Source organism: Antrostomus carolinensis, unplaced genomic scaffold (genome assembly GCF_000700745.2).
Source record: "Antrostomus carolinensis isolate BGI_N321 unplaced genomic scaffold, ASM70074v2 scaffold28009, whole genome shotgun sequence".
In the NCBI taxonomy this organism is placed as follows: domain Eukaryota; kingdom Metazoa; phylum Chordata; class Aves; order Caprimulgiformes; family Caprimulgidae; genus Antrostomus; species Antrostomus carolinensis.
The window spans coordinates 21,456-34,613 of record NW_010336892.1 but is presented as its reverse complement, the minus strand read 5'-3'; the positions used below and the strand labels follow the sequence as shown (position 1 = coordinate 34,613).

General features: G+C 35.7%; 1 protein-coding gene across 1 annotated transcript in view; it reads left to right on the top strand.

Annotated features, from left to right (window-relative positions):
* Positions 1 to 13,158, top strand: part of LOC104530451 (ephrin type-A receptor 6-like) — a gene marked incomplete at both ends in the record, with an annotated part of 48,764 nt that overhangs the window by 16,962 nt on the left and 18,644 nt on the right. Inside the window, one exon of the mRNA XM_010175033.2 lies at positions 3,771 to 3,956. Within this exon, the coding sequence (XP_010173335.2) occupies positions 3,771 to 3,956 (186 nt within the window). The remainder of the gene's footprint in view (positions 1 to 3,770; positions 3,957 to 13,158) is intronic.

The window sequence follows — 13,158 nt, the reverse complement described above, 5'->3', positions numbered from 1 at the left end:
TTAGCTTATGTTTCCCATGGTAACATCAACCAAATAAACAGGTATTAGTGAAGTTCACATTCTAGCAATAGTTGCTGTTTAAATGGTGAAATAGATTAGTCTATTCCCTTTTATTTTATCCACTACTTGTGACAAAGTTTTACTATTGTTTAATTTGATATTTCATATTCAAAAACTCTTGACCAAGTGGTTTTTATCACTAGTATTAAATATTCCATGAGATCTCCTGTTGGTTCATTACAAAGATCACTGGGTGCCTTTTTCCCAGTTCCTACAATTTGCCATTTATTCATTGCTGCAGATTTTCTTCCAATGGTCCCTTTCAGCCTCTCTTCTTATTGAGCTTGCTGCACCTACTGACATGTTATCATATTGTTTAGTTTTGTCCTGTCCATGACACTTTTTTCTACCCCATCACTTCTTCCTTTTTGGTTTAAGGCTTCAGCACCTCTTTATGGAAGGAATTCCAGAGGTGCTTTGCCAAGTCGATCTTTAAAGTTACAATTATCCATTGAATTTCTTTGTTAAAATGTTGAAACTCAAGGAAGAGACCAACTCTTCGATTTTTCACAGAGAGTACACTGTACTCTTTTTATAATCTAAATCTTCTGCCAGTTCTCCCACAGGTCAAATGACTAAAACTGGGAAGAAGGAGTTGACCTGTATTTGATGCTTTGACCTTTCAGTTCTTTCAACAGCAACTGTGTTGACATTTGTTTCGATCCCGTGTAGAAATACCAGACTGCATATCAGACTTTTAAGTGACTGACTTTTTCTGTTTCATTTTACATAACACATATGTTATGACTGAATGAGAAAAGGGATGTGTGGTTTGCACGGGGTAAGTTTCTAGACAGCTCAACTAGCTTCTTTTTGTATAACATACAGTAAGACGTGTGGGGTTTATATCATTAAACCAGCAATTATTTACACTTCATTTAAACTGAACAGACAATGAACTCTATCTCTTTCTCTAGTTATCACCAGCTTTTTCCCTGGAGCAAGGAAAGATGTCGACTTCATTGACATCTGGCTCTTAGCTTCTACTTATTACACATGCAGTCATGAACCTTTACTGCTGCAGGGTCAACATTTGTCTTGTTTATCTTCAAACTTGAGCAATGAGACTTAGATTCTTAGATTTTAAAAATCCCTCTAGTTGAATACATTCCCCTTTGACTTTAAAAACATTCAAAATTATTTATTTGAACAGAAGTGTAGAAAAAATACTCTGGGATCAAATCTTGTCAAACTCTTTCTCAGTGTAAATAGTTCAATGCTTTAATTTATATCCGTGATCTCCATCTAGTCTAAACCAGAAATGGAAGTTATTGCACATACCTTAGGTTTCTAAATGTAGCAACTGTCTGTTCTGTGAGCTGATGATCAAACTGTCTGTTTGACATCACATCACAAAAAAATTGCTGTTACTCTTTATATTCACCAGTTTACCAATCCCAGTATCCAAGGGGAGTGAAATTTATTTCTACCTGTACAAATCATGCACCAAAAAAGGGAAAAGAAACAGGTCAAGGAGAAGACACTATGTTCCTTCTCTGCTTTGGATGTTGTACAGATAATAAATCTTGGGATTTTAAGTCCTTCACGTGCCTCCTTCAGTTTAATTAATTACAAAACACTTCATTAACAGCCATTTACCCTTCCTGCAGTATGAATGCAGTACTGCTGTATAATCTTCTAGTAGCAAAACTATTTATTCTGTACCCTGTGCTTGCCAAAATATTCTTAAAATTAGGTTTTGCAGTTCTGCAGATTTATTGATCATGAAATCTCTTTTAAAATCGGAAAATTAAGGCTCTAGTAGCTTTGCTTTTCACTGTTTCATCAAGAGAAAGAAGTTGGAAATTTTTCTCATTTTAGGCATTTAAGTTTGAAGAACTAGTGAGATGCAATAAGGTCACTGGATGCACTGCTGGATGTATCACAGAATAGAAGATTAATATACCATGTCTCCTTCAAAACATTCAGGTTTCATGCATTTGTTTTATGGTAGGACTTTAGAAGTCCAAATCAGCTACTACTTTTTCAGTGGCAGTAGTCAGGGAAATGAACTTTTAAGGAGAGCCTTCTAAGAGCTAAAGGTGCAAAATCATGTAGGAAAATCCCTACCCCACTTAGTTCATTTTAAAAAAATAGGTAGAAAAAAAAACCAAATGGAGTTTTTTGGTAGAAAGGAGATTTAGGACACTTGGCTTTTGTTAGCTGTTTAAGAAGCTGCTAATTTATTCAGAGTTTATGTTCAACATCTGGTAATTGTACTCTTGCACTTGATAAAGTCTCTGTTTTGAAGTTAAACACAAGCTATTCAATTGCTTTTTAATCCCTCCACTCTTCTTGGATCTTATTAGCTAATAAAACCTTGTTTAATTTTAGCAGAAGTGACACAACCTAGTAAAATACAAGCTGTATGACAATATCCATTCTAATCCTGTAACATCAGGGAGTTCATATTTTCTGAAGTGCAGCTTCTGTCTTTAAGGCCTCTCTCTTCTAAATTCTGTTCATATCTGAAGCCACATTGTTACAGGATAGAGCTCTCTTATTTTATTTTGTTCTGTCCTTAAACTTTAAGGAAAACTAATTCAGACAGCACTCAACGGAGGAGGTAACAGATTGTTTCCTCCAGTTAAATATATATCTGTTTATGACTCGTGTTTTGTTTTTCAACAGTTCTGATTCCAAAATGAGTGGTGTAGAGAATTTTGTTTTGCTGTGGAAGTACCTTGAACTGAGAAGTGCTTTGAAATATTTTTGTGAACATTGTTTTTCATTTACTGAATTATGAAAACTGACCTGCAGGCATCCAGAGTATATTTGATAAGGGCTATAAATAACTTTTGAGCGGCTTCAAGATCAAAGGAAAGTTGTGATTTCTGGGCAAACTTAGTAAATGTGTAAAGGGAATGCAAGGAGACATGCAATCTTCAAAGGCCCTTACATACACAGGAAAACATCAGGTGAAGCAAGTTTTCAGATTCCTCTCGTTACACAACCCAGTCCTGATTTGCTGAAACTGTTGACCTTTGGCTGTCTGAACAGTGAAATATGTAATTAATTTCAAGTAGGTGTCTAAGTCCATTGAAATAAATCATGTGCAAGTGCTTTTCTGGAGCATAATAGCATTAAGTACATTTGAAATGCCTTCTGCAATTGGAGGATAGTCAGGTATTCTGATACTCTCACAGCATTTCTTTTCATATAGGTCTTAGTGCATGACACCCCTATAGGTAGGTATAGCTGTAAATAGATATTTTAGATAAATATTTTGCCATCATTAGAATTAAAAACAAAGTGTCATTACATTCCTTATTCATAGCATGCTCAGTTATATCACAAGCATATGGATATCAAAGTTGAGTCTCAAAGTGTCAGTAAAGTAAGATGAACCACGCTGGGGAGGGCAGATGGTTTCGCTGTTGCAATGAAAGTCTAAGTCCCCAGGATCTTGTGATGTGGCATAAAGGAAAGGTGATGGTTTGTTTTGAAGTAATACTGAATATTTTGCTTATCTGGGATGGGATGAAACTCTGGGACTTGAATATCCCATCTGTTATTTCCCCATCCACTTCTATGGAATGTGTGAGTATTTTTGTGTTCTTGTTTCACTGACAACTACAAATAACTCTGAACTCTTAAAAAAAGACAGCTTTTAAGACAGCTATTGAAGCTTATTTTGGTGCAGCAGTACAAACTGTACTGTAGTTCTTCAGGCACTGTGAATGATCTAACGAATATTTTTGCTGTTTAAGGTGAGTTTGGAGAAGTATGCAGTGGACGTCTGAAGACACCAGGAAAAAGAGAGATACCTGTTGCAATTAAAACATTAAAAGGCGGCTATGTGGACAGGCAGAGAAGAGATTTCCTGAGAGAGGCTAGTATCATGGGACAATTTGATCACCCAAATATAATTCGTCTTGAAGGAGTTGTTACAAAAAGTAAGTTACTGTTAATAGCTTTTTGGGTTTTTACTCATTCTGTGTCATTTAGTATCAAAATTAATCATTACTTCCACATTCACTATGGCTTGAAATTCTCAGAAATTGTCCAAATCATAAAGTGCAGCAGAAACTGCAGAGTTTGGGACCATAATAGGAAATTCATAGCCTATCTTTTTTTCAATTAGAAATGGGGGGGGTTTATTTTTACTAAAAATCCTCCTCATTCAAATAAAGGCTTTACAGGTTCTTATGAAACAGCACTGTAGGGTTTGCTTATAGACAAGTCGAATACAGTAGAGAAAACCATAAATGTAACTGAGTTAACAATGAAGTCAAATTGTCATGTCAGGTAGCAGCTATAGTCTTTTTTTCCCTCAAGCACTCACTTTTTATTTAGTTGTGTTCTACAGATATTAGTACCAGAAGAGATCAATTTCCTATTTTAAGAAATAAAATGTAAACTCTTTAAAACTTCTTGTACACTTGCAAATGATTCACTTAAATTCCAGAATAATCTATGAAATGTCTGACTCTACACCTATTGTAGCTGTGGAGGGATATCTCTTGCCTCTGAAATGGGGCATTTTTAGTAGGGTTATGGGCCTTTCTGAAATGCTGAAATATCTAGTTATAATTTAAGTATTAAGTAAAAGTCTTATTAACATGCATGTAGTTTCTTTAATGCCAACTTTTGCAATAATGAATTTAAAAACTTGTAAGGTATACTCTTCTCAAAATTAATCATTGCCTTAACTGAGCTGTGTCATTTACTGATTTGCAGTACTTATTTTTTTTTTTTAAATCAAGTGTTATGACATAAACCAATGATGTCCTCTTACCATCACATTAAATACAATAAGTATGTTATGAATATTTCCTGTTTTCACCTTGTTGCAATATCAAAAGCTATATTTGGAAAACACAATGTATTAGAACAAAGAGGAAATTATAGCTCCAGAACTCATGTCACTGAAATGGAATTTCAGTAGGTTTATGGGATGACCTTGTTCAAATCTGTCTCTCTGTGGTTCTAAATTAAGATGAAAAGGGTCTTTTTTTTTTTTTCACACAGTATTGCAAGGATAAATTTGTTATTATTTAGGAATGTTTGGTTACTAGACTAACAGAATCCATTACGTTGCAGACTTCTGGAAAGATATGGTTTGGTCTCCTCCTTTGCTCTCCTGTCAGTAACTGCTCTGCTGACAGCAAACAAGAACATGAGTTAATACTGGTTGAGCAGCATTGGAGATCTTTGTCAAGCGATGTAAATATGTAGGAACTTAATTGAATGTAGCTCCTTGTTTGATAATTACCAGTATTGCAGCAATTACATTCCACCAGTCTTCACCAACACAAGCAGTTTATGAGCCAGTATCACAGGTATGACTGGGATCCATGTGGTGGACCTAGTAGTGTATGTCTCATTTCTGAAAACGGCTAATGGCTGTGGTTTACAAACATTGTTTAAATCCAGATAGCTGGTGCACACCGAGTCCAATGTAACATCCTTGGCAATGGTGTGGTTGTTTAATCTTTGCCACATTTATAAATTTTCTGTCCGTTATGTCTCATGATCAGTCTAGAGAAAAATGAAGATTGCCTTTAGAAAACAGAATCAAACCAATAAATCAGTGCTCCAACATTAGTGTATCTGTTCCTGATCTACAGGAAAAGTAATTATAGACAACCTTAAGTCAAGAAAATATCACTAGCTGTTCTGTTTTTCTCTAAGGAGTCAAGAAAATTTATTATTGTTTTTGGAATGTTTGCTTAGAGGTAATGTAAAAATAGTAGGTATTTTTACTGTCCTGTAAAAATATACATCTCCCTCTGAGATAATAATATAATAATAATAAGTAGAGAAAGTTTGAAAGAAAATATTTTTGGGTCAGGCAGGTTTAAAAAAAAAAATAAAACAATTATGCAGCAATAATTATAGAATGAAAAAAATACATGAGTTATCAACAAATTTCACCCTAAGGCATGGAAAGTACAAGTTCTATAAAGTGTAAAGGACGAAGTTGTGCAGTACTGCTCTGCTGCAGGGAAGAAGCTGGGAGGCAGGCTGAGCAAAGGACACATGCACTCTGCGATGCTTCTCTTTTATCAGTTTATCTTTAGGATGTTACCTTGCTGTTATACTGCCCCATCTGTGGTATTTAGAGAATAACATGGCTTCAGCTGGGAGCAGAACAGTTACCTTGCATTTTACAGAATCCTAAATCTAGGATGGCACAAGCCAAGATGGGACAGAAATTTCCTATAACTCCTGTAAAAGTGAGACAGAACATTGTCCTAGCCAAGTTATTTACGTAATGATAGCATTATTAAAAGGTGTTTTGTGTTAAAACTTAGATTAATAACAGCAGAAACTATTTATCTGATGTTCATTACAGTTCTGCACACTGGATGCAGTAAATTTGATCAATAGACATGTAATGCTGTTCTTAGCACATACTTTCCCCTTTGTAACCATTAGGCATTAACTTCTAGCAGTTGCTGATATATATTGCACCAGTTTGTAAGCAGTACTTTCCATTACAGTGTCATTGACTATTGAACAAAAAAGAAAAAGGATTTGATTGTAATAAGCAGAAGTGCTCTACCAAGTCAATAGCTATTGACTTGGGCAATAACAAATTTGCCTGTTCATTACAAATGAGATCTTTTATCTGGTGCTACCAGCTAAGCAGATGTTAACTTTTAAATGATACTGTTTTCAAAATTGCTATGGAATATATACTGTACAGGATGAAAAAATGCTAAACTAAGCCTGCTAAGAAGTAGGTATGAAAGAGAGTTTTAATCCCCTTTTCTGATTGCCTCATTTCTCATTTGTCCTAACTGCAGTCCCTAATCACAGAGAGCAGCAGGCAGAACAGTTGCTGTAGCACAAGCTTTCTGTTAGCAGAGAGTTCATTTCAAGGGCACTTTGCTGGGGCAAGGCAAATACGCTAGCACAGAATCTGGATCCGATAGTTCACTTATATTACTAATCAGAAGTCACAAGGGAAACTTAATTCCTGTTTGGTTTGTTTTAGCAACACCGTTCCTTGTCTAGTTTGCCACAAAAGGCTGCTTATTGCCTTGCAAATTGATGAGAGATGCTTAGGCACTTTATAAAAACATCCACGTTTGCCTTTCAGGTCATTTTAGCACAATGATAATTTTGGGAGCTCTTCTTGGATGTGTCAGGGCATCCAAAATATCCAAAATAAAGAGCTGCAAGTTAGAGCTGCAGACATGACTGCTGTAACACAGCCAAAACTAAGCTTTCTTGCAAAATAGGTTACCCTTCATGAACTGGTATTTGTAGAACATAATTAATACTGGTAGTTCTGAGTTATTTTTACACATGCATGCATGTGGCTAATTCAGATAACACATACAAACTACCATGCTTTCCGTTTGTTGAAGGCTGCTGCCAAAAATTAAGAATACACAATACTTAATTCTCAATGGCACATACGTAAAAAAATTAGCTGTTAAACCTCTGGAATTTTGGGTTTTTTTCATTCATTACAAGGTGATTGCAAAAATGAAAGGGCTGTTATGGTTTCCTGAAGTTCAAATCAGTCACATTTTTGTGTTCTGCTTTTCTGTTTTGCAGCTAGCAAGCTATACACTATAACTGTAACTCTGCTGTAACATCTTCCACAGAACAATAAGCAATGAAGAAAAAGCATATTGTCAAAAAGCTATCATCTTGTTAGCAGCAGCTTATTCTGACCATGATACACGAACATTACTAAACTTTTCTAATTCTACTCTTATAAGTTATGCCTGAGAAACAGGATTTCACTTTCTTCAGGATCCTTTGCCTTCAGATAAATGTCTGTGTTCAGACATGTAGGAACTGACATTCAAAGATGTTTAGATGCTTTGATGTGAGATGTGGTTCTAGTAGGAAAATAGGTGACAACAATCATTCTTACTGACAGCCATAAAAAGATAGTCTTGTAGATAAGAAATAGCCAGATTTTTTTTTTCTTTTTAAGGAAAAGCATGGTCATCAATTTGTATAATTAGCATAATTATTAACTCCCAAGTGATTGCATTTCCGTAGATCTTCTGAATAAGTCATGCAATTTCTTCCTCCGCCATTGAAGTAGAGAAGAATATGGTACGCTAAGTTCAAAGGCAAGACAGTTATAGTGTGTAGGTGATATATGAAGGGTTGGGGCTTTTTTTAACAACTGTAACCAGAAGATTTAATGAACAGAAGGAGACATTGCACTGTGCTGACAGGTTTGCTGCAACAACGTGGCTGATCTGTTGCCTGTGTAGGAAAACTATATGAGCAATGAGAACAATTATAAATTACAATTGCAACTGCAGTTGACAGGTAAAGGAGTGAGGGGGTTAAAGAGTGTATATAAAGCAATCAATAATCTTGATTCACAAGCTGTGTTTGGTTGATTTATTTTGATAACTGTACATTCATTTCTTATTCTTTATATGTGTATTGGTTAAGTCCTGTAGCAACTTGGTTGTTGCTAAATCTTTGCTGAGGAGTGAGGTGCTCTTATTGAAATGAATACCAAGACTTGCTGAGTTTGAGAATAATTGATAATGATAGCTAAGAGAAGCTGTGCTGTATTTTAGAGCCTAGCAAAGTTAGATTATATCAGAAGCATTATTTGGTAAGCTTCAACCTAATTGTTAAATATTACAGTACTCTCAAAATTGAATCAGGGTTGTGTCCTTTTAAAAGGCAAATTAAATAAATGCTTAACTTCGTACTATTTTTCAACAGTAGATCATTCTCTTGTAATTCACAGAATATACAGCATTGGGCTGTGAAAGACACTGAGACGTCATCTGGTTCATCTTCCTGCCCCAAGGCAGTATTAATTATATTTAAACTAGTCTGGATGGATGGTTGCCTATCCAATTCTCAGAAACCTCTCCTAGTGAAGATTTCACAAGCCTCCCTGGGCAATCTGTTGAGTGTTTAAGTATCCTCATATTTAACCTTCCTAGTGTTAAATTGATTTTTTTTTTTTAATTTTTTTTTACTGCACCTTAAGGCTATTAATGCTTTTCCTGTCTGTGGTGGAACAGTTTGTGCCTTTCCTCTTTGCAGCAATATTTTACATTTGTAGACTATTATAATGTATAATGGTCTGTGCTGCCCAGTATTTTGCTTGTAAAATACCTCCCCAGTACCAGGAGTGGCATATTGCAATTTTGGGGAGATAGAGCTTAGTTAAGTGCCAGTGAATATCACTTAATTCAGGTGTTGCCAGGTCTGGTTGATTAGAAAACCAGAAAAGCCAAAATACTTCAAAAAATCATACACCTATATTCATTGCAATAGCTGATTAAAATTAACCTGGAAAACCTTTTCTGCCTTAATAAGTTCAGTTTTGCAAATTCAGTCAAGAACTTCGAGTGATAATAAATTTTTCACAAATACAGCTTTCTTTGAAAGTTTCAGAATGGAGCTGTTGAGTGTGAGATTGCAAACCATGTAAAATCAGGTATGAATGGTAAGAATCTCAGAAAATGAAATGGGTAATGAGTTTGAATTACCAAGAGAGAATAAATAGACTAAGCAGTAAGATCAGAGAGAATATTGATGGAATTAGAAAATAGCAAAGCAATGAATTACTGTATAGACATGAGGAATTTAGCAGTTGTTCATTTGGGGTATGTTAGCTATGAAGTGTGGAAGATAAGGCAACTGAATTAGTACAGGCAACAATAATAAAAAACAAATTTAAAATTGTTTCTTCACTGCCAAGAGAAAATAATTTTATTGATTTTGGACATAATATAGGAACATGGGTGGGCAGTTTCCTGACACAGAACAGCCTAAGAATTAAAACCTTAACCATATCCTTGTGGAGAAATGTCTAGTATGTATAGAACATATCTGCCAAACTTCAAATCACAAGAATTATTATATCATCTGAAAGTAGGAAATGAATGTCCTTAAGTACACCTAATCAGCACAACTATGATACTGTAACCTGCGGAAACTTGAGGAAAGTACCAAGCAAAGAGAGTTAAATCACAGAATACAATTTAGAATACAAGCTTGTATGGATCATGATCACAGAATCATAAAATCATTTTGGTTGGAAAAGACCTTTAAGATCATCAAATCCAACCATTAACCTAACACTGCCAAGTCCACCGCTAAGCTGTGTCCCTGATACCAAGGAATACAGCTGCTTCTTGAAGTGACAGGATGAAAGATGGGAGACATAATCATGGTGACTGTTAAGGCCCCGTTGTTACTTTTTTTAGGAGAAACAGCTGCCATTCTCACTGGCTTAATTAAACTCAAACTTACACGAATATATCCATGGTGCTTTCAGTTTGATACAAGTTATTTGTAGTGTATTATCATAACGTTGTCTAAAGTTTGCTCGTGGCTGGAGAGTTCTTGTTCACCCTCAGAGTTTTGTTTGCATTTCTCCGATTCTTTGGATAAGCCTGCTGCCTTAGGTGCATGAAAGGGTTGTTGTACGGACTTCCAAGTTCATTTATGACCATTATAACTAAATAATTTAATAATGCTGGAACCTAATTACAGAAGAGTTGTCAAATGTAGTGAATATTACAAATAATACTAATCTTCTCTAGTCCAATGGATTTTAGGTATCTTAAGGATGGAGGTAGGTATCTCAGTACTTCTGCAAACCTCTGAAAATCTGTAAGTCTCATTAAAGTAAACAAGTACAAGATAGCAACAAGAATTTTTTGGTAAGTTGAGATCACAGAATCATAGCATAGTTTGGGTTGGGAGGGACCTTTAAAGCTCATCTAGTCCAGCCCCCCTGCAGTGAACAGGGACATCTTCAACTAAATCAGGTTGCTCAGAGCCCTATCCAGTCTGACCTTGAATGCTTCCAGGGATGAGACATCTACCACCTCTCTGGGCAACATGTTCCAGTGTTTCAGCACCCTCATAATAAAAAAATTTTTCCTTATATCTAGTGTAAATCTGCCCTCTTTTAGTTTAAAACCATTGCCCCTTGTCCTATCCCATCCCCATCTTTCTTAGAAGACTGTCTTAGACACTGGAAGTTTGCTATAAGATCTCCCCAGAGCCTTCTCTTCTCCAGGCTGAACAGCCCCAACTCTCTCAGCCTGTCCTCATTGGAGAGGTGCTCCAGTCCTTTGATCATCCTGGTGGCCCTCCTCTGGAATCCCTCCAGTAATGAATATTCAAGGATTCATTATTCAGGGATGAATAATGTCTTCATACCCTGCTGTGTATCTGTGTTGCATAAGTGCCTGGCAATGCAAAGGGTGGGTTTAAGTGGTGGGAAATGAATGTATTACCCTAATTCACCTAATATGCGAAGTTACATAGATCAGCTTGTGCAAGACCAACATCGGTAATTAGTTGAAGGGGGAATGTGAGCAATGCACTACAGGTCAATATGTAAGAACAAATTATGGTCCTTAGATTTACCAGAACTACAGTAAGAAAGAGCTTTGTTACCAATCTCCTGTCACCCCAAAATCGAGAGACCAGCAGACCTAGGGAACTGCTATTTAGCAGGTAGTTAACAATAGTGGTTGTCCAGATGTCACACATGCTTTATGGTATAAAACCCTACATCAAGAAGTTGTATTGTGATCTTTACTACAGCTTAAAGGCTCATACTTAAATTTCTAATTGAAGGCAACAAGATTGAGATACTTTTAACAGCAGATTCATATGAAGAAGAATTAAAATATATATGATGTAGATATATCATAAATGATCTGATATCAAACATGAGAGTTGGATGTGAGGAAAATAAACTTTTTGTTATTTACAACATCATCTTCTTTCTAATGCAAGGACTGCTATAAACAATTATAATTGTAATGCTTTGGATAGGACATAAAGAGAGCAGAAGAAAAAAGAGAGGAACTTCTTGAGTAGGAGGTGATACAAGTTTGTTTTAGCAAAGTGCAAATACGTTTCTTTAAGTAAGAAAGATTTTAACTTTATCTCAAACCAGACACATCCTCCTCATGCAGCAATCAAAGCACTTGTGTAGAATGCTGCCAGTTGGGACATACTTCCCACGTACAGATTAATTTTCCAGTGTACAGAAGTAAAAGCTGCTGAAAGTAACCATTTTCAGTAATTAGTGAAAAATCTTTGAAATTTGGAAGCAGAACAGTCATACTATGCAGTGCAAATCTGTTCAGACCTGTTTGAGCTATAGTCTTTTGAAAACTGCCATGTGTTTTCTGTGTTCTGCTCTGGAGATCAAGTGAGAACTTTAATGAAAGAGGTTTGCAGTGAACACAAGCCCACGCATTTTGCTTCCTGGTCTCACTCAGCATTGCAGCTCTAGCCAAGGCAGATAAATTAATTTTGCTTCCACCGTTCTTCTAGCACTATCATCAACATCCACACAAAGTAATGGCATCATTTTAATAGAGTTTTCATCTGTAAACTGTTGATTCAGGATCTATTCACTCAGCTCATCACTACATTCTTTGTATATTCCTGACCTCCAAATTCCTTTCTTTACTTCCTCTCTACTGTAAGTCTTGCTGTATCCATTTCACAGACTATAATTATCTTTCTGATTCTTAATGCATACATAGTTCAGGTTCCAGATGAATAAATAATTTAGATGCAAACTGTCTGGGATCCATTCCAGACTCTTGAAGTTTTAGTTGGAATACAGTTTGCAAAAACTACTGCTTCTTAAATCTTACAGTTCTTCGCAGATGAGCATAGCCTTGGCACTGCTTATAAATCAGGAGTAGATGATAAAACTGTTAAGGGGGACACAATTGAAAGAGAGAAGCAATGTGGAAAAAAAATACAGTTTTATTAAAAAACACAATTAGATGGTGTGAGTTTACAGAGTATTCAGCTTAAGTATGTTCTTAATATAAGCATAAAACACTAATGACAATCCTGTAAGCACATTTTAAGAGGTAAATGTATTCAGTCTGACATTCCAGAATAGATTAATGACTACATCGATCGGTAAATATTGTCATTTTTCTACTAAACTTTAACAAGGTAATTTCTACTGAATAAAATTTGAAAGTAAATAAGTTTAGCTGATAATGACTTCTGTTCGTTATTTCAACTACAGAAGCATAGCACAGAATTTTTATAACAGTAGAAATCTGAAACAAACTGCTGTAGTTTGTGGAATTCGAATAATTGATTTCCTTTCTTCCTGAAACAACAGAAGCTTGTTAATTTCTCCCTAAACCGATA